Source organism: Musca autumnalis, unplaced genomic scaffold, assembly GCF_047663935.1.
Source record: "Musca autumnalis isolate F117 unplaced genomic scaffold, ASM4766393v1 scaffold_5, whole genome shotgun sequence".
In the NCBI taxonomy this organism is placed as follows: Eukaryota; Metazoa; Arthropoda; class Insecta; order Diptera; family Muscidae; genus Musca; species Musca autumnalis.
Window position 1 is genome coordinate 210,568,538 of NW_027412088.1, and position 27,791 is coordinate 210,596,328.

The 27,791-nt window shown below is 33.8% G+C and overlaps 1 protein-coding gene across 3 annotated transcripts in view; it reads left to right on the forward strand.

The window, feature by feature from the left end:
* igl (IQ calmodulin-binding domain containing protein igloo) overlaps positions 1-27,791 on the forward strand; it is a 76,333-nt gene that overhangs the window by 42,211 nt on the left and 6,331 nt on the right. For 2 of the 3 annotated variants that reach the window (XM_073955064.1, XM_073955066.1), the window contains exon 2: positions 9,424-9,603. In XM_073955064.1, the coding sequence (XP_073811165.1) occupies positions 9,424-9,603 (180 nt within the window). Of the gene's footprint in view, positions 1-9,067; positions 9,307-9,423; positions 9,604-27,791 lie in introns of those variants that run through there. The other variant, XM_073955065.1, reaches the window with a different exon arrangement.

Genomic DNA, 27,791 nt, shown 5'->3' on the forward strand with positions numbered 1-27,791 from the left:
GGATATTTTGGCATATAACAGCCAAACCATTGAGATTTTCGATCCAACATAAATACAAAAATTGTAGCCAAGACAGTAGTTAAGAACTCTCTAATACATTGCGAAAGCATTGGAACGCTCCTTCAGGCAGTTTTGGCATTGAGAAGGTGCAAACTTTTCGAAAAATGTCGATAAATGTCACTGTGCTACAAAAGTTGACCAGAAAATTATTCAAGCGTTCTGATGCAAAATTCTTTCGTGTTGGGATCCATGGATAACGACAATGCCTTTAGTTCGTTGGGATCACTTCGTTTTATTTTTTTATAACGGTAAAAGTTGTGAAAATCTGGGTTTCTTACATTTTCAAATTTAAACGGACAGATCTTCTTTTTTCACAACGGATTTCTAGTGATCCTTCTTCATTTTAAAGAGGAGAATAATATCTTTAAAACATCGAAAATCTCAATGGTTTAGCTGTTATATGCCAAAATATCCAAAAAACGTCAATAAAAAACTTAAAGTCAAAATCGGGAGGCTCGATTTTCACGGTAGATATATGGTCCAGTGGACTTTTTTGCTCAGTTCAAATCGCCCCGGCCTAGTGTGCATATAGTCCTGTCATGGTTTTAATTCCACACAAAGACGTTGCGCAGCTAAACAGCGGAAAAGAAAAAATATAGCACGCTTTCTAAATCAACGTAAGCACCGATGCGAAAGGATTCATGGTTATGTTGAATGCAACGTGTGAATGAATATCATACGAATGAAAACATTTCAACACCATCAACCACATGATGTTGGTGTGAATAATATCCAAAGTAGTGTTACGGAATGTAGAGGGAAAGAGAATTAGTGCCGCCACTGTTTGCTTTTCTATTCGGCTGGCTTTAGCAAGCCTTAGTGTATGGATGAAGAACAAGAGATAACTCCTGAGTGTGGTGATGATAATAACTTTGGAATAGACAAAGGACAGAACAAAAGCGACGATGGATGGATGTATGGGGTACTAGGAAAAGTTGATACAAATTATAGTGAGTTGAAAAATGACATGACGTTGCTTGCAGGAGGGGAGTCATTCAGGCTGACGGAATGGCAAAAGCGATTTCAAGCTAGCAAAAAATTTATCGGTGCAGGTCACACATAAGTTACAAAAGAATTTATTTTTATAAATGAAAGCTGTGAAACGTTACATTGTGACCAAGATTAAACGGACACCGAATGAATGAAACTCATGTTCTTAACCTTTGTGACCCATTGACATTCAGCGATGACAGAACAACACAAAATATACATACACATTTCCTAACACAGGGTATAATTGGGCGGAGGAAATGGGGAACAAAACTAGGAATGTATTTTCATTTTCATCTTTTGAAATGGGACTCAAAGTTTGCCTACATTTCGTTCAATAATTACAAGATGATTGTTTGCGATAAGAAGAAGAAAATCTCATTAGTGGACCATTAAAATGTCAGAAAAACAAAAAAAACTTGATTTATTGCCAATTATTTACGTATACTGAGGGTAAGACCAGCAGTCCTCCGTTTAAATGCAGAAAAACGACTTATCAATAAATTAGAATAACGTTTATACAATCAAGAAAATCATGTCCCTAACAAATTAGTTAAATTTGAGATGTGACACTTTAAGTATATTTATGTGCGAGTATACGACTCCACCGATATGTTTCTTCTGGTCCTTAAATATATGTACCTGCATTTTGTTTTATTTTCATTTTCTTTTTTATTTTTTGAAAAATATAATAATTCTCTAAGAAAATACTATTTAATATTATTAATATAATAACATAGCGCTTACAACTGTGTGCTTTTTAATAATTTCTTCCGCCAGTCTAAATTTGTATATCTGAGCGGTTGAGTGTTATTGTACTCGTAACCACTTGGTGTGCATAATTTATAACGCCACACGTCAAATGCTTGTTTTTTGTTGGAAAATAGTAAAAATTGCCTGCCAAGGAAAATTGCGATACACTCTTCACCAATATCATGTTTTGACCTTCACAAGCTTAACACCCTAGCAAGGGAAACTCGGTTGGTTGCTGGGTTTTCAAGATAGTGCAAAGGGGGAGCGACCAAATGACCATTCTTCCTTAAAAATACCACCAACTGAATGTTTTATGTTAGCATTTCCTTCATGAAAAACAGTTGCCACAGTTCATAACTGTATGTGTGAAAATCATTATGTATATAAAATATACACTTCACACATTAGTTTTAACACCAACCAACGTACATTTATAACCTCCGAAAAAAAATTATAAACTGAATGAATAGAACGATGCATGTTACCTACCACAACCCCCCCGTTACGGATTTTTCTTACGTGGGATTTTATTAATTTATTTGTGTGAATAAGTGTGAGTTTCTGTGTTTGTATGTACGAAAAAATGAACAAATACCATAATCGTTTAAATATTTTTCTCCTCGGGGTTTGTTTTTCGTTTCTGGTTTTATTTCAAAACCCATCTTTCCGTCACAATTGGCAAACAGCAAATCGTAAAACAAAATACAGGCAACAAAAGCCTTAAATGCTTTTATTTGATGACAAATAAAAGACAATTTCCACTAAGTGCAATTTGTGAACAAAAGCTCAAAAAATAAACAATACGAAAATCCTAAGGGGACGCAATAAAAATAATATTGTTGTTGTTCAAGTTCCTTGAAAAATGACGATAATTCGTAAAAATAATGAATTTTGGCCACCTGGTTATTTGTACTTTTTTCCTTAATTTTTTAGATACAACGTCATAAAATAAAGATCCTATAGAACGCCTAAAGATCACTTTTGCTTGGTTCTTGTGAATGAATTTATTGTGGCAGTACAAATGTTTGTTGACGATGGGGATTAAAACAATTTCGGAAACATTAGATGTGTACCGGAAGCCAGTAGTTTCGAAATGGTTTGAAGGTGTTTAGATTTTTATATATTTAATTTTTTTCATAATGCATTCATAATTATTGGCAACAAGGTATGGATTTTTGTGTGAGTTCTAATTAAGTAAACAAAGGAAAATTATGAAATATTTTTGCTAGGTTCTTTTTAGCATTGAAAATGATGATAAACTCCACTGAGATTATGCATTCAATAAACGATAATCAGTTGTTAATGACTGCTCAAAAGCCGATATGGCTTTTCTAACAAATTGTTTTTTAAGTACTCTCTATGATGAGTAAAGTGATAGCTGTTTATATTATTCCCTTGTTCCCACTGTCACATTGTCACTTTACAAATAGTACACATTCTAATGTCATAACTATCAGCACTCTCATATGAAGCCTTGTATATGAGCTATATATTTTTGTGACATATGTACATATATACTCGTACATACATAAGTATTAAACAAGTATACAAAAGTATTATCTATGGTCGCATAACAAGTACAAAAACCGTCATTCTAATGTATCCCCTTAGCCTCTTGAGGTTAATTTGGGTAATTGCCTGTAGTTAGTGTAAATTAGAGATTGGAGAATATGAGAAAATTTCTGATGACATAAAAAGGAATGCGTAATGAAAATCGGTATCACATATATACAGTTAGACAACAAATGTATTGCAAAGGCCAAAATTGTAAACAATTTCATATTAATTGTAATTATGGCAACAAATTATGTAAAACTATACGGTTTTTTCTTTGTGCAAAAATCTAGCTATTCCCAGCAAAATGTTCGATGCCAAAGATGCCATTCAATCATGGGTGAAAGTGATCTGGCATGTCATCTTTTTAGCATCTTCATCGATGAATTTTGTATGAGCGTGGACCCCAAAAGATGCTTTTCAATTTTGGATCCAAAGCACGTCATTTACACCAATGTTTTGACATGTCATTTTCACCAATGCTGTGGCATGTCATTTTCACCAACCCTTTGCAATGACATCAACATTACGACGAGTCTTTTAACAACGTTGGTTGTGACCTCAAGTCTCCAACAACATCAAGCCTATTGTAAATAATTAATCTTATATATTTAGAAAAATGTGTATAAATAATAACGCAAAATTCATTTCTATTGGATCGATGGAATGAGTTCAAATGCTAATGAAAAGATCGGATCTTTTACGACTTCCTTTGCATGGGTTCAAATGCTGATGAAAAGATCGGATCTTTCACGGCTTCGTTTGAACCAATGCAAAAGATGCCATGAAATCACGTCATCGCATGGAACCACTTCCTTCAAATTTTGCTGGGCTGGTCTTCAAAACAATATTCCGTGAAAATATACAAAATTTATTTGCAATTTATAGCAAATACGGGCTAAAATAAGAATTACCTACAACTTTTAGATGACAATAAATGTATTGCAAAGGTACTATAAAAGTAATCATTCTTGCAAATTTTTGTAATCATTATGCATTTTTATGACTTTTGCGGCTAATAATGGACTAACAATAGTGAATGTGATAAAGTTCAGCGTTAAAAAAACCGCCATGTAGGATCTTCATACAAGTAAAAAACGCTCCAGACCATATTAAGAATAAACAATGACGAATCGGCCACAGACAAGTAAGCACAGAATGAATATTTGACTCGATATGTTGTCGGATAATGGACCAATGCAAAACAGTCTGATTTTGGCTTTGAAAACATTAAAATACCTCTAGAAAGTATAGGGAAAAAATAGAACTGCAGTGCAGTAATTTGAAACGTCCTACAACGGAGCTCTATTTCCTCTCTCAATAGTATTGGAATATGTTCATTTTTACTAAATGGATAGATATTACCCTATGCTATCATAACAAATCAAAAAAGTGCGTCAAATCCAATAAAACCCATAAAATATGGAAATTAAAACCGTTCTGGAAAAGCTGGAATACCGAATTTTTAGGTCGTATATTCTTTACCAAACATAAAAGTATGCAAAATCGCGTTCACGGATATCATAATGATGTAGAAGACATACCCAGTGACATAATTAGGGAATATTTAATAGCCATTATTCTGAAAGTCAGTAAAAGGGATCCAAAAAGCTCAAACAAGTTCAACTGCCACCATTCCAAAAGCCAGATCATGATATATTAATCTTATTTGTGTAAGTTGCTGATGTAATATAACAACACTAAACTGATAAATACCTCGGAACAAAATTCTGATATCAAGCCTTATAAATTTTATGGGTCCAGTTTAGAAATTGGACATTTTTTACAATGTTGGCCTTTGCAATACATTTGTTGTCTAACTGTATGTATCTGACAACAAAACAAGCCATAATGATATTTAATGTTGTAATTAGGTAGAAGAAATTAATAAAAGGAAGAAGACATTACAGTTCCCGCCAGGCAGGCAACGATTCGAGATCTCCCATAAAATAATAGGCATATTTTCTATTTTCCTCTCCTCTCTTTATTTTACGGAAACATTACGATAGAAATGTTCATTGTTATGTATACGAACGTATATGTACATCTGCAGTATTTTTGATAAATACATACATATAAAAACATATATATACATATAACATCTTGCGTTTGTTTTGGTTGGTTCGATATCCACCTTTTATCATACCAACCATAATAATAGTAATGTGTACAATGTCCCAATTTAAACTTCTATGTCTCAAAAAAGGTAAAACCTAGAAAAAAAGAGAATTTTCTCTAGTCCCATTTCGATCGGACTTGAAGTTTTCAAGCAAAATCCTCAAAACCTAAAAAACTAAAGTACAAATAATCAAAAAAAAAAAAAATATTTCACTTCATTAATTACACTGTGCTGCAGCATTTTTGTTGGGTGGAAAATTTCTTTTGGATATGAAAGCCCTTGATGAGTATACTAAGAACCCAAAGGGAAATTTTCGCCATAGGTGAAGTTTCTGAGATATCGCGTGATGAAGTTTTTGATTTTTCCCTATAATGCTTGGGAAAAAAGCTTCATATCTCTGTTTGGCGTTATTGTAGCTCCGTTTCGAGGTGGCATGCCTTCAGTCAAATCGATTGGCGAATCTTTTTGTGGAACATTTCATTCTTATAACTCAATGCCTTTCATGTCCTTTTCGTCCTTTATTTCTTAAACCGTAGTGAAAGTACCACAAGATGAGATTTTTCAGAAGTTTCATCATATAATCTTCATCGACATTCATCGCCGAAATGAATTTTTCACCCCCAGCCTTTGATCTCCATATTTGCGCGTACTGATATTTTTCCTTAAAAATGTCACCTCAAAATGAAGCTACAATAACGCCAAACAGAGACATGGAGCTATTTTCTCTCGGAAACTTGACCTATCGCGAAAAATTCCTTTTGGGTTCTTAGTTACTCATCAAGGGCTTTCATATCGAAAAGAAATTTTCCACCCCCAGACTTTGAGTTCCATTTTGTGTCACAGTGTTATCAATCCATATCACATTAAACCATTATAAGGCACCCCTTAAAGGACTGCACTTATTTTTTATTTGCTAAAAGGTATTTTCATCTTCAGAAGGTGTATGCCCAGTAGTAGTGATGTGGGATCGGTGCCTACCGTTACACATAGTATTTATGTACTTGTTTGTAAATATATTTGTAAGTAAATGTCGCAGAAAATTGAATATTCACTATTTTTGTGTTATTAATAATTTACTTACATAAATATATGTATATGCTGCATATATTACATAAGATTAAATACATATTATTACTATTTTAATTATCACACTTGTTTTTAAACATTTCCTTCATTAATTGTGGCATTTTTATGTAATAACAAACGGATGGATGATACAAATTTAAACGTAAACGCCTTTCTAAGCCGAACACCTAAACGGCTAAGCAACAATTTAAACGGGGAACAACCCATAATGACCTTTATTCGTATTTGCTGCTTGTGATTAACGGAAATAGCTTGTTTTGCATTAATTAAAACGAGTCAAATTACAGCTAAAGCCAAGTCCAATGCAAATAACGAAGGAATTTATGGGGGAAATGTGCTAAACCCCTCATCACCAACCAACCAGCCAGCCAGCTACCAGTAACATAAACACAGCTTACAACGAGTTTGACGGGAATTTACAGTGTGAAAGTCTGGCGAATTCCTTCCGAACGAACTACATGCTTGCGTGTACGAAATCGTAATTCCCATTCACTAGTCGGTATCCGTTGTTAAATAAATGTCGTTACATTGGCATTAGAGGGCTTTCAGACTTTGTTTACAAATTCCATGTATGCAACCCATTTGTTGGGTTATGGAATTGTGAAAGCTTCAATGGCGTATGTGTGTGAGTGGTACTCATAAATTTTACCTCGCCTCCCTCCTTTAGACAGGAACTTTTTATTTCCTATTTACTATTATTCAATAATTTATGGGGATTCCTTAACGGGCCAAAGAGATTTAATGACGACATTCGCATAATGGAACGTTGTTTAGTGGTTGGATAGCTGGCTTTGAGTGTGTGTGTGTGTGTGCTGTGTTTGTGCTGGGCAACAACAGCTAAACGAATAAATATTTTATCAGGTGCCAAAGCATGCAAATCTTTATAAATAATTAACCACAATAAAACAAACAAAACAATTGCTTGTTGTGATTCGAATAACAATCGTTATTGCGTGTAAGGCATTGAGAGTAAACTAAAATGAAGGATGTATGTAGTGGTAATAATAGAGAAAATGCGTATGAAATTATTAGTGTAAAATATAATATTGGCAAAAGACTTGTGGTTAGTTTCCTAATTAAAGGTGGCACTTAAGAAAATGTATTGCTAAGACATGATTCCCATATTTCTACAAATGATTTATAATAAATAATGAGGAGATATACATTTACTCAAAGAGTGTCACATATCACTAAATACAGTTTCGAGAAAACCGCATTTTAAGTGGCCGATTGAAATTTTACTTCCTCACTTAAAAATATTATTACACAATAAATAAAATCACTATCTGGACCGTCTTTTGCAAACAGCTAGCCAGATACAGTGCTGCTCAAAACATTTGCAACTCAGATGCCTATTTGCAAATGTTTTGAGCAGGACCAAAAGTGAGTCCGAGCTTTGTTTCGTGCATTTTTGTAAAATAAGTGCAATTATTGTCAATTCTTTTTTAAATCTTTAAAAAGGGGTCAATAAACTATCAACCTACAAAAATAATTGCATTAAAATCCATAAATTACCTCAGAAAAAGTCAAGTAGTCATTCCAGTTGCAAATGTTTTGAGCAGCACTGTATCAGTGCCAAATTTCTGTGGATGATAAAGCATGATTTGAAGTGTTTTAGTGCTTCATAAACTCAGAAAACTTTTTTGTTGAATTAAGACTAACTCCTAGTAAATGAACTGTAACTCGTTGAGTTTTAGAGATATCAACACGAACATTTAACACTAGATAAAGTAGAAGTTGTAAAAAATAGAAATTGCTAAATCAGAAAACGCATTTTTTGAGTTATGCCACTCTTTAAGTAAATGTACGATATACATTCTATAACACATCAAAATAATGACAATTTGAAAATAGTAAAATGTAGGTAAGAGAACCCCCAGAACATGTTAGAGCAAACTTTAAAGGTGCCTAAATATTTTTCATTTTATGTTAAAATATTGCCGAATGGCACATTGGCGCTGAGTCTAACAGACTATTATAAACAAATAAATAACAGTAGTAGTGATACAGAAGTAAAAGTTTTGCGTTCCCTTACACCAAAAACACAGCACAATTTAAATGTCGTTCACTACTTTTGCAACTTTTTCAATTTAATAAAGTACGGGAATAGAATAAATAGAACAGGATAAATAAATCCGTACCAATTATAATTATTATTAAATGGAAATTCACATTTTTTTCGTATGAAACATCGTTTGACTTAATCTTTTGGGCAAACATTTTCCCTATTGAAACTAAAGATATTTTCTTCAATATTTCATCGACCACCCTTGAGCGGAATACGAATCGACCAATTCTAAAATAAACCTTAAGTTACCCCTGACTTGTACTAAATGCACGACCTCAAAAAGAGTTTTCCATTCATGTTCAAACGCTTGTAAACGTAATAAATAAATAAATTGAAATTTTTGTTGTCCTTTTCCTTGTGGTCGGCACGTCCATATGTTACAAAAGCTATCGATTTTTTGTCTGAAGCAATAAAACTGAATTAGCAAAGAGAAATAATTTTCATTTTACACAAGCCAAATGTTGTTGTGGTTTTTTTGTAGCACAACAAGTCGACGTGACAAATGTTTTTATTTTGTATTTGAAATACGGAATGTGGGTGAAGTTGTTTCAATACAATCGTTTTCATGGGTGTATTATTAGAATATACCTTCTCAGGGAGAATTCAACACTTTGTTTAAAGTGTAAAATATAAATGTTCTTCTTTTCAATGTTATTTGCACGAAGACTTTCAAGAGGTGTATGCAACAAATGACCAGTAGTTAAAACTCATATTTTATGCCTTTTATTATTTCCAAGTTTAATAAAATTACAATTAGTCTTATATAAAGTTTGATTTATTTTCTATTCATCAGCTAAAGCCGCTACTAAAATCCAAGCCGTATTTAGGGGACACAAAGTTCGAGCCACCATGAAGAAGTCGGAAACTCAAACACCCTCTTCGAACAACATTCCAGCCTCTGGGGCTGCAGCTGCCACAGAAAACGAACCAACCAAAGAGGAATTGGAAGCTGAATTCGATCCCAATGACAAAGGTAAGCCAATGCCCTCTAATCTTTCTAAACATCTCAAACTCAAGTTCATTAAGAATGTTGTATCTATGGAGAATTATGCTAGTTCATCCTTTGTTGAAATTTATGTGAATGCCAACAAGGACATTCACGTTTCCTATTCGTTGTTCAAGTGCTCTAAGTAGCGAACCGTCGTTGTTATCCTAGAGCCTGAATACAAAAGCCAAAAATTGTCAAGATTGACAAAAAAGACAGAATAATGAGTGAATAGTTGCTGCATTTCTATTTAGTGTTACGGTTGCCTCACTTGATGCCTGTCAAAATGTTCACAAAGTGTCAGTGAGAATTGAGCTTGACTCTGACTCGTTTTGTCAGCGAATGAATTGCTCGTTTAAATGAGGCTAAATTATACCAAACAAAAAATATTTAAAAAAAAAATAACAAAAATAGAGAGAACGCTCATAATGTCTTTGGTAAATATGAATGTGGTCACGTTCCATTATGTACTCTGAATAACTGACTGACGTACTGACAATTGCAACCACCAAACTCGATGGTGGTATTCTATACAAGCAGGTTGACAGTATGAATGCCTAAAGAGCAAAGTTGAACAATTGTTGTAAATAGGAATAATAATAGAAGATAGCACGCCAAGTGGCGTGCTGCAACTGTTGAACTCAATATGTTGCATTCATGTACAAATTAAGCAGGAAAATACATACATACATTTATTTATATACATATGTATATTCAGGGTTTTTGGGTGATTGGTAATACATACCTTTTTCCTAGTTCTTTAAAATTAAATACATACTATTCGTATTTCCGAACTTTTTAGTTTCAGTAAAAAGATCCTGTCATGTGATTTTATCCTTAGCATTTTTTGAGGCCAATTGTACGCCAGTCAGTGAAAAATGTTTTGTTTCCTGAGTAATAATTTAAAACTTGCACTGTACTATATGTATGTATGTACATGTAAATATTAACATTTAAACGACAATTTGAGTAGATTTGTAGCACATAACATGTTTGATTGTTGCTATTGAACTAACAGAGAAATGGGATTCATGAAACAGTGCTTAACTTCACACAAGTTCGCTTATTTCCACACAAACTGTGCTATTATCGCTGATTATTGTGAAACGAGGACGATGAGTAGAATGTCTGTGTGAAGCAGGGACGTAGCCAGGATTTCATTTCGGGGGGGGCCCACCTGACCAACATTTTTAAAATTAAGGTTAGCGAAAATTTGTTATTTAGCAATGATTTAAACTTTATTTTAGGCTTATTTTACTGATGAAATAATTTTCATTACTATTTTTTAATTAAAATGGCGTAAGATTTTTTGGCCAATTTCCCCTTGTTTCAGGCTTCAATTTTCCACTCCAGTATGGTCAATTTTTCAGTTTCGGAAGTTCAGGTGTCCAATCGTTTTTATTGTCATAAAGAAATTAACTATCGTTATTTCCCTAAAGATATTTTGGTGTCCAATCGTAGATCTTATCACAAAGATTTTCTGAAGGCCGATAGTGGTTTTCTTGATACAAAAAATATTCTGAGCAATAGTGAGTCTATCAATCATGAAATTCTAGCACCTAATCGCGGGTATGTAAATGACGAATTCTATTGCCCAATCGTGCATATAAATAGACTATTTTGGCGTCCAATCTTCGGACTTCTCTTATAGAAATTTTGGTTTCCGATCGTGGATCTTCTCATAAATTGATCAGGAACTAGGAAAACTCTGGCAACCAGTCTTGAATTCTTTTAAAATGAAATTCTGGCGTCCAATACATGTATACATTCTTTTATCAAAAATCCATGAACAAAATGTTTCCCAATCTACATTTTTTATACTCTCAGCCTTTAGTCAAAATAATCCTCATCGAAATAATGGTGTTAGGGCCAAAGTGTGTTTGGAAGAAATCTGTTTCAGAAAACTTGAAGTCGACTTAGTTATGTTCGTACGTCTTGGTGGAGGACACGATGATTCTCGAACAGATCGGTCCAAAATTTGGCCTTCGTTTTATTTTGTCCAAATTTTGAACAACTTCGAAGATGGACCATATCAATCCATTCTTTCGGTAACCTTCCACACAGTATTTCAAAAATGTTCAGAGATGTGCAGTTTAAGACCTTTCTCGACAATAAATAAGTGGATAAGTGTAAGCTGAAGACCTAAGTAGTCATGGCTTCACTTCCTTTTTGCTAATAATTTAGTTATAAGTAAAAATATGATATAAATAAATTAATAAATAAAAAGACCTCTCTGGAAACGCTTTCCTTTTTTGCAACAAGTGTTCTCGGGGCCACTATTACTACAGTACAAGTTTTTCAGGGGCAAGTCCACACTTTCAGAGAAAATGGCCCGAAAGCTGTAAAGAACCATCAAATGTAAAACCATCAAAATAGTTGTTAAATGCAGTTTAAGGTCTGTTCGAGGATCTTTAGAAATGATTACTGAAGGTATTCCTTGTGTTTAAAACGGTATTGTGTTTTTCGTGGGCAAGTCCATATTTCCTGAAAAAAACTGAAAAATATTCTGTGACGAACTGAAATGATTGGTGGGAGCAAAATATTTTAAAAGGAATGACTTCCAAAATAAAATCTACTTTCAAAATGAACTATGTCGGTCCGGTCCATTTCTTCAGGTACCTTCTCCGCAACACTTGTGATCAATGATATAATCCACATTTTGTCGCCAAGTTCATACGTCCGAAAATGGCTACACAATTCCGAAAATCTCCTAATACATAGCTTTGGGTTAAAGGATTTTGGTTGTCTTTGGATCTATTCATAGATGAAAATTTCAGTTCACACAGACTCAGGGTATATTCCCGTCCGCAAAGCCGACTGATTCTTGTTGAGATTTTGACGAAGAAAAGAATCTGTTTCCGATCAGTTTTTGTTTTTTTTTATTTCGTTTGTCGTCACAAAGTCCTTTATCAAAGCAGGAAAAAAGAACATTTCTACAAATGTGTATCCATAATTCCCAAAATACAATTCAAAGAGTAACACTATGCAACACAGAAAATGCAAACAACTTCTAGTATGAATTTTTTGAAAATACATATTTAGACTACAAAATCCCTAGTAGGGTTTTGTCCTGTCAGATCCAGTTCGGATTATAAGGCCTCATCTAAACCGGGCTAAATCTACACGTTTTTGCATTTATCAGTCCTTTATCTCAGAAACGAATAGGAATTTGGCCTTGCTGTCTTTAGCAATATTGTAGCCCTGTACTAGAAGAACTTATCTTCTGAAAAACCCACATAAGAAAAACTCCGTCTACGGCATCAAAATCTATAAAATATAGAAAATTTTACATAACTGCTGAAATTCTGGTCAGTATGGGCTAAACTATTGGGAGTTGAACCAAGTAACCTTTTGCAAAAATCTTCCAAAAAAAGTTCTCAACAACTCTTTAGAACATTCTGAAACTCTAAAATGCTTACTTCAGGGAATGTTTTTCCAAAAGAAAATATTCAGAAAAAATTAATTTTCTAAATATTGGAAATAATATGCAATAAATAAAATATAAATATTGACATCAAGCTCATTAATCTTGGTTTTATTAACATTCGAAAGGTAGAACAAAACATAAAAGTACGACAGAAAAATCCTTTTTTTTACAATAGACATTTACTAATTTGTAACAAGAGACCAGTTTCTAATACATAATCTCAACGAACGAGACTGCGGTGGAACAGAAGTTTTATCATAAAAAATGGTTGGTATAGTTCTTTTTTTGCAAATTTGAAACATAATAAAGAATAAGGACCACAAGAATGTTTTTTTTTAGATATTGTTTACAAGCCAGTAAACATCTTGTTCTGAACTCAACAGCACTTAGAGTCAGCCTAAAATTTCTATTTAACGCTTAAACAACACCTTAAAACTTACCAACAACTATGCAGAAAATTGTTCAAAAAACCTAACTTCTTCATTATTTCATACTTTCAATAAGTAAACCAATGTAGTAGACCCAAATACTTTACATATTTCTTTAAAAATCTAAAACATTTTAAAATTTTTCTCAAAAATTAAAAATATGTGTAACATAAGCTAATATTCTATGGGAACGAAAATCATTTCGGGGGGGGCCCGGGAGGCCCGGGCCCCCCCCCTCGCTACGTCGGTGGTGTGAAGGCAGTGAAGCACATATTAATCTCGAACGCACAGGGCGTATTCCTCTGGCTCACATTGAGAACAAATACCTGCCGTCACGTATTTATTGCACGCTTCCAGGTGTTGGATTCACACAAGCCTCACAGTGGCCATCAAGTCTGTAATTATAATTAAAATGACGCTTATTTGACCTCAACTGTCTCTACAATGGCTAATTATATTTTGAATTGAAGATGCGTGGTAGAAGGATTAATTAACGGAACGGCGATGGCTCTCAATCGTAGCAAAATTGGCTGAGATATGAGCATTGCAAGGGAAAAATTTATTCTGATTTGTATGTAGCATAGACACTTTAAACGCGTGTTTCTCGAAATGACATTTTTGAAAAAAAACTTTATCGCTTAAAGACAAGCTTTTTATGTATTAAATAAGCTCACCACACCATATGAAGATTGGACCACCCCTTATCGAGCTATCGTTGGCACCGCAAAACGCTTTTACAAAAAACGGTTTCGCAGGTAGCCATTCAGCACAGGACTATGCAATATTGTTCAACAACAAAAATTCCAAAAGCAATGTAAGATGTACCCTTTCAGATAAAAGAAAGAACTACGTAAAAATATTGGTAGTTTCTTTGAAAACTTAATTTGTCGTGTAAAAGTTGTTCTTCTTTGCAGAAATTACAAAATTTGTGCACATTCTGGAACAGAGCTTCAATGAACTTTTGTGAACGTTAGAAAAATATTAATACTATTTTTATCAATGCAGAACTAGAACTAATTATGCAGTAGATATCACGGTGCTCTTGAATCAAATTTAAATGGAAGGATTCTGAACTACAATGTTCATAGATGAGAAAAATCAAAAAACCAAAAAAAAAATCGCCGGAGAGCTTTTTAAAAAATCGAGATTCAAGTCGACTTTTTAGAGGTTTTTTAGGTTTTCACGATTTTGCTTTGAAACCGCAAGTCCTACTGAAATGGGTCTAAGGAAAATGTTGTAGCTCTAATTCTCTACAATTGATTGAATTCTATGATATCTTCGTAGTTTTAACCGTTATTGAGATATAGAAGTTTAAATTAGGACAATGGATTGACTGTTTTAGATTTTTCTCATCTATGTACATTGTAGTTTCAGAATCCGCAAAAACTTCCATTTAAATTTGATTCAAGAGCAACGTGATATTCTTTATGGAAATCATTATCCAGGAACTAGTCACAAATCCATTAAGATGAACAGTACGATCAATGTGAACTGAGTAATAATTCCGGATGTAATCATGGCTATTTTAATTTTCTTTCTAAACGTGTATGTGTGTATATGTTTTTTTAATAATCACATATTTCGATATACACCATAGTTTAACATATCAATAACAACTCACGTTTCCAACACAGCACAATTGAAACAGGTGGACGGAGGAAAGAACGCTTGCTTCAGATCTGTTTTGAAAGAGGCAATTTATTTCCATAAACCGTTCTAAACTCCCAGTACTTTTGAAAGTTATTGCTAAGATAAACTTTTTGGGGAAAACTGTCAGTCAGCTACGCCAAAAAGATTCCTACGTAAATGACAGATAAATCCATTTCCTTGTCACACGTAGACGTACATATTTCTTTTATTTTGCGGAAGTGATTTACGAAAAATATAAATCATGGGTGTGTTTGTGTGTGTGCACACGTTGGCTCAGTAAATTCAATAAAAACCACAGATTGATAATTTTTACAAACAAAAAAGGAAATTGCAAAAATTTAATTCAAGGCTGTGTAGGCTTTCGCCTGAAAGAGAAAGAGGAAACCACACACACACAAACAATTCAAAAACAGCAAACTAATTTGTATGTGTGTGAGCAAGGATAAGTTAAAGAAGATTCGTTAAAGAATTTCTGTGGAAGAATTTACAATACGTGCCATAACATTTACAGAGATGGGCATACACGAAAAGGAAACACACAATGAGAAACCACTCCTACATCCAATTTTTACGTTTATTAAGCTTCGGTGTTTTTCAACAAAAAGTGTGTCAAAGTTGCTTTAAAAACAAAACAGCTGTTTTTGTGTTCTATCCTGCAACGAGTTCATGCTTCCACAATTAGCAAAGCCAAAACACAAAAAGTTTGAGAAAAAACATTCAAAGAAAGTACAACAAACAACTATTAAATGCTTCTAAGTACAAAATTACAACTGGTTTGTGGTAACAGAGCACAACGACAACTGCAATAAAAACAAAAGAGAATAGGAAAACTGGGGCCAATAAGGATATGTTGTTTATTATCCAACATACATATGTACATGCACTCGCCACTAGGAAGAGTTGGCATTTGCATAAAAATGACCAGACCTGCTTTGACTGAGGCGTTACAGCGAAAGTGCAGTGGGTGAGGGGGAAACATAACCCAGTTTCAACTTTAATGTAATGGACATTTTTTTTATTGTTGCTACCAAATTAATAATAACAAAATCAATTATAGTTTTTTTTACATCTTTTTTACACAATGTTTTTCTGGGGAAAAAGTGTTTTGGAAACTAAAACAAAAGACCTAGCTAGGACAATAAAGATGTTGTGTATGTAAACAGTTGCAAAGTAATACAAAAAACGTGTCCGAGTGTAAGACCATGAAATGTTGACAAATAACAAACTGGCATTAAAACAAAACTCAGTAACAAGGAGGACAACAGTGCCAACTTTAGATTTTATAATGTAAAACATTATATCATAGAGCATAATAGAAGCTGACAACTGTTTCATATCATGAAGGGGCCTGATAAAATTATGTAATGTATGTTAGTTGTTGTTTACAACTGACTTTTGTTTCATCATGTATTTAATGACAATCAGAAAACAACGCATGTAGACGGTCGGTTGGGAAAATGGCATGTGTTTGAAGTTAGTAGATCATGGTTTATACGCATATAAAAACGACGGACTATTGATATTCAGGTGGTAAACTTGAGATTTTTTCTTCCAAGAAAAAGAGGTAAAAACAAAGTTTTTGTATATTTCTCATCGACTAACTGTAAAAACCTCTATTATCCCAGATTATAATTTTTTCGACCACTTTTCAATGTATAAAAATAATAGTTTTCGAACATTTACAATATGTCAATATATGAGAAATAGTTATAAATATTTTACCTACATTATCAGGAAAAATTGATTATGCGCAATGTCTCCGGCCCCGGCCATAACATATAATGGAGGTCCGACTGTATATGCATGTTAACAATTTAAAAACTCCTTTGAACATCTTTGTCCTCTTAATATAGGATAAGAATTACGCAAACCAACCTAACGAATCCATTATGTATCTATGTATTTAAAAAAATACACAAACACCCATTTATAACATACATACTCGTATATGTATTAGTGATGTGGGTGTCTGTTTGCACTTCATCGTCCATTTGCGTGATTAGCTCCCATAAATCGTTTCCCCTTTTAATTTTGACTCGATTAAGGTGTGGTTAACTAAAGGATCACATTTACAATGGCTAAATAAATGCATTAATGGCCATATTTTGTCATTTAGGTTGTCATAAGCTTAGCCCATAAAAAAATAAAAGGGAAAAATCAGCAATTATTTCACAAATTCCACGACCTTTTCCTATTAAAATATAATCTAAAAACTCTATGCGATTTCTCGGCTATACGAATCGATAAGTTCCAGCATGGATTAGCCGAGCGCAATATAAATTTAAACCAACATTTTTTGTCGGTAGTCGAATACTGATCTATGCATTGTATCAGAATTTATTTAATTTATTGAAGAGAACATTAACACTACCCCTACTCGATCCTTATTAACAAAAAACTCAAACAAATTCTCATAAAACATTTCAGCGCCTGACTTCCGAGTAAAGACATTTAAGATTTTATTTTTATTAACTTTTAAAATAACTTTCTAATGGTCAATAGACGAGTATGTATGTATGTAGGAATTGTGTAAGAAAACTTTCCAAAAACATGTAACTTAGCAGTAACCATAACACAATGTAGGCAACTATTGTGCGCATTATTGGCATCTAATGAACTTTTGGTGTTGTACCCTCCATTTGCTTTGAATAGGTTTATTTGGAATGAACAAGTTTTAGATTTTTTTTTTCTTGGCCATAAAATGTTGGTTCTGGTTCATTATTTTTTTATCTCAAATGTTAGTATTGCTATAGTCTGAATGTGTACACACATACCTATGTACATACATTGATAGGAGTATATATAAGACTTCTCATTCGACGAATTGTGCTCCACAGTATAATTACAATTCATTGTATTTGTTGTTTCCTCCATTTTTCATCTAGGATGACAAATGAATAATGAAACTCGCAAATCTTTATTTTTCGTTTATCAAATTAATAGGGGCTTTTCGTGATTTACATTTGGTTATGTCTACCATGTTTTATTTATTTATTATTTTTTTTTTGAAAAGTTAATTATTTTTCAAAAGTAGTACCAATGCGCCTTAAGAAAGACTTTCCAACTGCGCTTCGATCATTTTATACGCTTCTCTTATTGTCAAGACTTTAACTCCTATTTTTATTTCCGTGAGAATTCCAACCGTTCTACCTTGGTGCAAGAGTATGCACACCCCGCTTGTACGATGAATGCCAGTTTCCATCCCAGGCGAGACATTAGATTTTCAATGGTGGCAAAAATACCCCTCAGCGTTATGTTGGCCACATTTCTTAAGTATTTCAGTCAGTTAAAACTTCTCTACAAGTGTGTGTCTTAAGGGGTGACTAGCAATGTCCGTCCGTCTGTCTGTCTGGCAGGCTGGTGAGCACGATAACTCTCGAACGGATCAATCGATCGGTTCAAATTTTGGGTATCGAAATATTTTGTCCAGATTCGATTTAAGTTCGAAGATGGGCCATATTGGTCCACTCCTTCAGGTACCTCCCCCACAAATGTTCAAAAATTGTCGCAAAACTTGTGCGCACGATAACTCTTGTAGGAAATAACCGATTTGGTCCATACTTTGCACATCGTGTAATTTGTACCAAACTTAGATGAGGTTCCCATATGGACTTAATCGGTCTACTGCTTCGGGTACCTCCCACACAAAATTTCGGAAAAGTTCACTTTAGGACCTGGTCTCGAATCGCTTTGATTTTTGTTTACGCAAGTTGTATTCGCTGTCCTCTATACGACGCTGTAAGTTTCATTAGCGGCAAGTCCATACTTCCTGAGAAAATAGCGTGAAAGTTACAAAAAACCCTATGACACCGTGTGTAGTGGTTGGAGCGCAAGAAAACTCTCGAACGGATCTACCGATTCGGTCCAAAATTTGGCTTTCGTAATATTTTGTGCAAAATTAGTTTAAGTTCAAATATGGATTATATCGGTCCACTCCTTCCGGTACCTCCCCCACAAAAGTTCGAAAATGTTCGGAAAATTTGTGCGTACGATAACTCTTGAAGGGAGCAACCAATTTGGTCCATACTTTGCACATTATGAAACTTCTACCAGACTTAGATGAGGTTCCAATATGGACTCAATCGGCAAACTCCTTCGAGTACCTCCCACACAAAATTTCGGAAAAGTTCAGTTTAGAACCTGCTCTCGAATCGCCTTGGTTTTCGTTGTAACATCTTGTATTCACTGTCCCCTGTACGAAGGTACAAGTTTCCTCAGGGGCAAGTCCATACTTCCTGAAAAAATAGCCTGAAAGTTGAAAAACAAACCCTATGACACCATGTTTATGGGTGGAAGCGCAAGATAATTCTCGAACGGAAATGCCGATTCCGGCCAAAATTTGGCATTCGTAATATTCGTAAAAAATACGAACAAAATTTTGAAACCCCCTAAATACATAAGTTTTTTGTGAAAAAAGTGTTTCAATTTGCACAGGCTGTGGGTATATCTCTGTCGGCAAAGCCGACTGATACTTTTTTACTTGTTTTTGAAAAATATTTCGCAGTTTTCAGGCAAATGGCCGTCTACGAGACCCTGTTTTAATTAATGCGTTTTGCGGTGCCAACACTTGTTCGAAAAGTAATGAACCGATCGTTATATATTTTGTCCCTTTATTAAGAACACAAATATCCAGTTCTTCATCGATAGATTTTTAAAATAATATTAGGTTTTACGGAAATGGTGGAAAGAAAGGTCAAAACTTCAATTCGTTGCTTGGTCATAAAACGGACAAAAAATTTTAAATTAAAATCGATCGATGATGGACTAGATTTTGATGTCCTTGATAAGCTCACAAAAATATATGACAATCGGTTTATTAGCTTTCGAGCTAGAGTTGGCATCAATCTCGAAATGTTATTTCGAGAAAAGCACGATTTTAGTTTCTATGCTACATACAAAACACAATAAATTTGCCCTTCCCAACGCTGATATCTCGGGCAATATTGATCCGATCGACCAGATATTCTACGCTTCTTTTACTTTAAAATAAGACAACGAACTTTTGGTATACCCTACACCACACAGTGGTAAGGGGTATTATGTCTTGTATGTAACATACAAAAGGAAACGAAATCGACCCATAGTTCCTTTTGGGGATATACATATAATCACTTTCTGAGTCGATTTATGCATGTCCGTCCGTCTGTCCATGTATTTTTGTTCGCAACGTACAGGTCGCATTTTTGTCCGATTCAGCTGAAAATTGGAGACTACATCTTTTTTAGCCATAGGAAGAACGCAATTGCTTTTGGTGAAGATCGGTTCAGATTTGGATATTGCTCCGATTTCACGTATTTTCTGCACCAAACACGCTATATACGTCCAATTTTGATGAAATTTTGAATGTGTGACTGATTAGTGTGTACAAATTATATCGAAATCGGTTCGGATTTGGATATAGCTCCCATATATATTTTCACCCAATTTCACGTATTGGCTGCACCAAACACGCTATATACGTCCAATTTTGATGAAATTTGGAATGTGTGACTGGATTCCGTCTGGAAATAAATGTGCCAAATTATATCAAAATCGGTTAAGATCTGGATATAGCTCCGATTTATATTTTACATATTCACAGTGGTGTAGGGTATCATATAGTCGGCCCCGCCCGACTTTGATCCTTTCCTTACTGGTCTGAAATTTACAAGTGGGGGTCCCCCCTTGGACTCGGCGGCTATAAAAACTAGGTCTCATATTATTGAGCTAATATAAATCGGATGGGCTCATTGATATGCCATAGGTCTCCCTTGTCTCCTCTGGGATGTTTGTAGGAACATATGTATGAATTTAAATAGCAACAATTTTGTTTGTCAGTGGATCATGGCAACGCTTTTACTTCAAGATAAGTATTTCGATAACTAAATGCAGTTACCATTTTAAGGCTATTACATTTTGTTAATTTTTGTTTATGTCTTTTGTGTAGGTAAGTGCGTATGTGTTTGACTACAGGGCTTGATTTGTCATGGTTTCATGCCAGATATTCGCACACACACACTTACATAACACAAGAATGACATGACAAAGGCAAAACATGCCACATTTTCAGCATTCCACATTCACGAAACGAAAACATTTATCATTTGCCCGAAAACAAGTTTATTTGCATGCGTGAGACGGGTATGTGTACATGTAACTATGTGTGTGTGTGTTTATGTGGGACTCATTGCATAAAATTCGAAATGAAAGCAAATTATGGCCTCGACAAAATCTACACCACACACCGACATTCAAACGTCCTTACATCCTTCCATCCGTCATATGTAACAACTCACTAGGCCTGATCTGAACCAAAAACAACAACAACAAAAAAGAGAATGGCCATTAACATTTTCCAAGTGCTGGCAAAAGAAAACCAAGCTGCCAGAAATAAATTTTGACGAACCTCTCTGTCCCGGCCTTTTCCGCTTTCTTTCTGTTTCCTAACCTAAACATGCCTAATTTAAATTACTATCGCTCTGTGTTGTAGCCTGCGTTACTGTTCGGAATGGCGTTGTAGTTGCTGAATGGGCTTGTGGGTCAAGAACATGAAAAAAGCTGCAAATGTTTATTGCGATTATGTTTGGTACATCCGTTAAGCGTTGGTAGTTGCCAGTTAACCCTTAAGCAATGTAAGCAATGTTTATACATATACACATAAATGTAAAAAATTGTAACTCATTCTCATAAACACACCGATGTACAAACATACATACGATGTATACGTTCCAGTAAGCACAGAGAAACGTGACAATTTAATTTTGCTAACCAAGCCAAGCGCCGCTCATTGCTACGGCATAATAAAAAAACTTTCGCCACACAAAGATATTTTAAATTATGGCCAATGTTGTTTGTCGCGGTTATTTTCATTCATTTACTGAGCGAAATAATTTGTGTAAACCCGTTCAAGCTTTAAAGTCGCTTTTAAATTCCGAAAGATTAAAGTAAATGCTTAAATTTTCCACCCGCCTCACGATGATGCTTTTACTTTTTTGTCTTAAATTCTTCTTTGAGCCATAATCCCGAATTGTTTGTGGAAATGTGTTGGCCTAATCCCAATGCTAATGGAATTTTTGCAAACAACAAAGAGAATAATTATTTGGGAGATATTAAAAAAGTTTTTGTGTTGTTCTCTTCGTAGTTTGCTGAGCCGGAATACATATTCATATTTTGAGGAGGGGGTTTCGTTGGAAGTAATAGAATTCATTTAATTCTAAAAAATACTTGTTTACGAAAAGGATGTTAAAAGCGGAAATAATTCTAAATAATGTCTGAACTTTTTACATTCATTTTTTTAGTTTGGGAGAGAATTGTCTTCGTCTTTTATATACCTAAGATTATATAAGTTCTTAATGTATGTCCACTTGCATTAGATTATACTTTAAAATAATCCTGCTCCAGGAGATGTTCTAGGCTCCATCTTCCATCTCTTTTGGTTTTTGTTAGACCAGAAATAAGTGAACACTTGTGCCTTTTTTCTTTTTGTAATTTTTTATTCCTTAGGAATTCATTTTAGATTACTATTATATTTAAAAATGGTATTGAACATCGAAGGAAATTTTGCAAAAACGTGTTTTGAGGATTCTCTTAAAAAATACGTTGTACTCTTTGAGGTGACTTGTTTTTACTATGTTTTATTTAACTTGCTTCGTTGTCTGTTTAGTTCAAATCTGGTAACTCATTTTTCACACAGTTGCGGTTGACCAATCGAACTGAAACTTTGCACACTTTACAGATTTGGATGACAATACATGAATATGAAACCAAAACCAATATGGGTCCATTATTTCCTATAGCCCCCATTAGCGGTACCACCCGATTTTAGGCATTTTGGGGATTTTATCTTCATTTTTAGTCCGAATTGGCTGTACTTTGGGATTTGGAGTTTCCAATGGTACAGAAACTTCCCACCAAAAATTTTGGACATAGGTCAAGGTTTTGGTATATCCCCCATATAGCGGTACCACCCGATTTCAGGCATCTAAAATGTTGTTGTTAACTAAAAACTTAAAAATAAAATATAATTTAAAAAAAATTAAGTTACAATGTTTTATTTATAAGTGCACCAAAAAATTATAAAATAATTGTTCGCGTAGCCTTAGTAAGTATATTCTTCTTCATGATGGAATCTCTCAAATAAAACACTTGCCGTTTAATTTTGTTCCCATTTTTAATTTGAAGGCAAGTGTTTTATTTGAGAGATTCCATCATGAAGAAGAATATACTTACTAAGGCTACGCGAACAATTATTTTATAATTTTTTGGTGCACTTATAAATAAAACATTGTAACTTAATTTTTTTTAAATTATATTTTATTTCAACTTCGATTTATAAAAACAAATGTTTGTTGTAAAATGCATTTGCAATAAATGGAATTTGGATTATAAGCAAATTTGTTCTATTCACCTTGAGCATTCATTAAAATTTCAGAAAGCTTCCGTTTATCTTAACGCGTCGTTTGTAAGCAAATACATTAATTTATTATAGTAAAAAGGATAATAGATAAAGCCAAACACTCATACAAAGTAATTGAAAAGGATAAACGCACTTATGTACATGTGTTTATTATAATGATAGTCTAAGTAAAATCCCCTTGCTGTATAGTTCCGATATTTTGTCAACATTGGTATGCATTACCGGCGACTTGATTGAAAGAACTTAAGACGCTTTCTTGATATTCACGAGGCCATATTCCACTTTTGCTGTTATTACAATTACATACACTAATGTAGGTATGTACGTATAAACGCAAATTCATGCAAACATACATACCCAGCAAACCAATCGTACCGACTTCGTAACGAAATCGGAAAAAAATGTCGGACGTATCGTCCGAAATCGTAACGATATCTTAACGAAAGTTGTATGAAGTGGTTGACATAATTTCGGAACAAAATGTCGCAGCGACATCGGATCGATTTCGGTCCGATTTCGTAACGAAATCTGAAGAAAATCCTTAAGAAATTCGGAAAGGAAATTTCTATCCGACATTCGTTCCGAAATCTGAACGAAATCGGTACAAAATCTGAACTATTTCCTCTTCGAAAAATCGTTTAGAAATCGGAACGAAATCTGAACGACTTTGCTTCCTAAATTGTTCAGACGTGTCGGACATCAGACATTTGGTTTGCTGGGTACATATGGCATGTAGTTAGTGCATTCGTGTGTGTAAATTTGCATGATTTTTTCATTTTCTTTGCACTTGTGAAAAAAACCCATCGACCAGAGGAAATGAGTATAAGCAACTTGTTTTGCTTAGCTGAGCAAAGTAAAATAAAGCGTTTAGTTGACGTTAATGTTACGACACCTCACAGTACAGTGACACAAAAGAGTCGAAAACAAAATACGTTTCAAAAGAAGCGATTAATCTGTTTGTGAGCGTTACAATCTTTTCTTTCAATTCGAAGGAATAACAGCGACTTAGGACGTTTACCCTACAATATGTTCCAATCAAATAGTTTGTTTGTTTGTATTGTCATTGCTGCTTAGGACACAGCTCAGTTTGCGGTGCGATTTTGGATGGTTTCACATTCGAGATGAGCTTGATGATCGACGGAAGAAAAGGAAAAAAATATATGTTCGTACTCTGTTGTAAATATGCATTAATTGGTTAGTTTCACAGTTATGGCGATGGAAGGATTCCAAAAATGACGTCATTGCATACTGGTTCGATGTGTAAGAATCTTTGAGAGATTTCAGTTGTCAATATGAAAATATCGTCTATAGTGAAATAGTAAGTCTAAAACAGAACAAAGGTTTTTTTGTCGTTACAAGTAAAGTTCATGCTGCAAAACGGATCAGGTTTGCTGTCATTTTCTTCTTGTTTTCGGCTTAATGATAAAACTCATTTTGTGTAAACATGAACTACAAGTACCATACTTCTTACACCATAATTCAAATTTGTTTAATATGTCAGCAAAACTGATTAACAGAGCTTGTCTTCAGTAGGACTTTAACTTTTTTTCCCAACCACCAAACTTTTCACATAAAACTATTATGTTTGCTGAAACTTGTCGTATCATATGTGGTACAAACATTCATAGATCGAGGGTGCTTCACATACTGCATGAATATGCAATTTTTGTGTCGCACTGCATGACTATACAAATGTTGTCAAGGACACACTCTGATGAGAGAATATAATTTAAGCCGTGTCATATTTTGATGCCGATATTTATGACAAAATGCATGAAATGCGGATGATGCCATAATGTTGAGATAGATTGTTTTTTATACACATACATACATATACGTATATCTTTGTACATAATTGCGTATATAAACACCTAATTGATTTATATGAAATTTGGTAAACAAAGCTTAATTGAATTAATCTGCATAGAACAATTATTCAAATTATAATATCACTTATCATGATTTATTTCAAGAATGGGGTCAAATCGATCATGACGGAAGAGTGAAATCAATTTCTTTGTTTGATCAAATAATAATGAATTCAATTTAGATTAGCAACATGCCTACATATTTGTATTACAATATTCATATATAATTTGGACTTACTTTTAAATTCCTAATTTCAATTTCACTCTATCCACTTCCACTGTACACTATTGGAGGATTTAAATATTGATTTTAGTCCATGCCAACCTTCCTTTATACTCTTGATATCTGTTCATTGCAATTAATTGATACTGACGACACAGAGCGAGGCAATGCACAAAGTGAAAGTAGAACGAATGCAGGGTGTGCTTAAGATAAAGCAAAACCAAGGTTGCACATAAGCATATAGTAATGCTTTTCAATATACACATCTGCTCAAAATAATGCGATATTTCAATTTGCACTTCATGGCAAACATATGCGGGTATTTATTATAATTATCAACAGCAGTTTATTGGTTAGAATTAGTTATTGATTGATTTACGTTCAGTTATAAAAAGAATTATAAAGACCGAGACAAATAAGCGACATTGCATTCTCGTATATGGAAGTTATTTCTGGTAAGGAGAATCAAGAATTGCAAAATCCATATTAAAGTTAGTTAATCTTTTCCTCTCATGTCCAGTTTGTTCGACAAGGGCTTGCGATTTCCAAGAAAAATAGTGAAAATCTAAAAAAGTTCGATGCCAATGATGATGTTCGATGCCAATGATGCCATTCAATCATGGGTGCAAGTGACCTGGCATGTCATCTTTTTAGCATCTTCATCGATGAATTTTATATGAGCGTGGACCCCAAAAGATGTTATTCATTTTTGGATCCAAAGCATGTCATTTACACCAATGCTTTGACATGTAATTTTCACCAATGCTTTGGCATGTCATTTTCACCAACCCCTTGCAATGACGTTATCATTACGGCGAGAGTTTTAACAACGTTGGTTGTGATTTCGAGTCTCCGACAACATCAAGCCTATTGTAAATAATTAATCTTATATCTTTAGAAAATTTTCTATAACTAAAAACACAAAATTCATCTCTATTGGATCGATGGAATGGGTTGAAATGCTGATGAAAAGATAGGATTTTTCACGATTTTCTTTGCATGGGTTCAAATGCTGATGAAAAGATCGGATCTTTCACGACTTCCTTTGCATTGGTTCAAATGCTAATGAAAAGATCGGATCTTTCACGACTTCGTTTGAACCAATGCAAAACATGCCATGAAATCTCGTCATCGCATGAAAACCCTTCCTTCAAATTTTGCTGGGTAGTTGAAAGAATAACAAAACTATGTAATTATTTTTGCAACAATTGTTTTATATTTCTATAAAAATAGTTATTTGTTTTTTAAAGCCAACAACTCCATGTTGATAACTATCGATGATAGTCGAAATATCAAAAAAATAAATCAACATTACAAACAAATAAATAAATCAACAGTACTTCCACTGACCTAAAGCCAAACCAACAGAAGAAGATAGTTTAATATAATAATAAATTATATATATATATATATATATATATATATATATATATATATATATATATATATATATATATGTTATAAAACGATGATAAATTTAGTGAGACACAAACGGTTATGTCATTTTGGTTATGTCATGTGCCCCCACACATTGTTTTCAGTGAAATATCTGCTTAGAGTGATTTCAAAAAATTGTCAACATTTCTGAAAAATAAAAACTTTGAAAACTTTTTGTGTGGAAGCTTTTTTTTATCGAATCACTTTATAATTAAGATTTTATGCAACCATATGTAAAAACTCATAAAAATAACATACAGGGATACGAGGTTGTAAAAAAGTCATAACCCTAATAAGCAGATATATGGCTGAAAATAAGCTTTGGAGCTACACAACATAACCAAAATGGCATAGCCTTTCGTTTCTCGTTAAATTTATCATCATATCATTACATACATATATGTATATCATTTTATATCATATATAATTTTATTTCACATATCATATCAGAAGAAGTGGTATGCGTGGGACCTTTTTTAAATGGAATAAAGGTTATTATAGGCAATAATAGGTAAAAGGTCACTCATTCGTTCAACATGAAATAATTTTTGGAGATTTTTTTATTTCATAGTATTTTTCAAAAATAATGTTTAAAGTGGTTTGTGCTTGACCTTTTTTATAGTTATATAGAATAAACGTTATTTTAGTCATTAATAGGCACTCATTGTTGCTACAGGAAATCATTTTTGAGAAAAAAAGTTCAAAAAGACATAACCCTAATACACACATACATACTAATACACATATA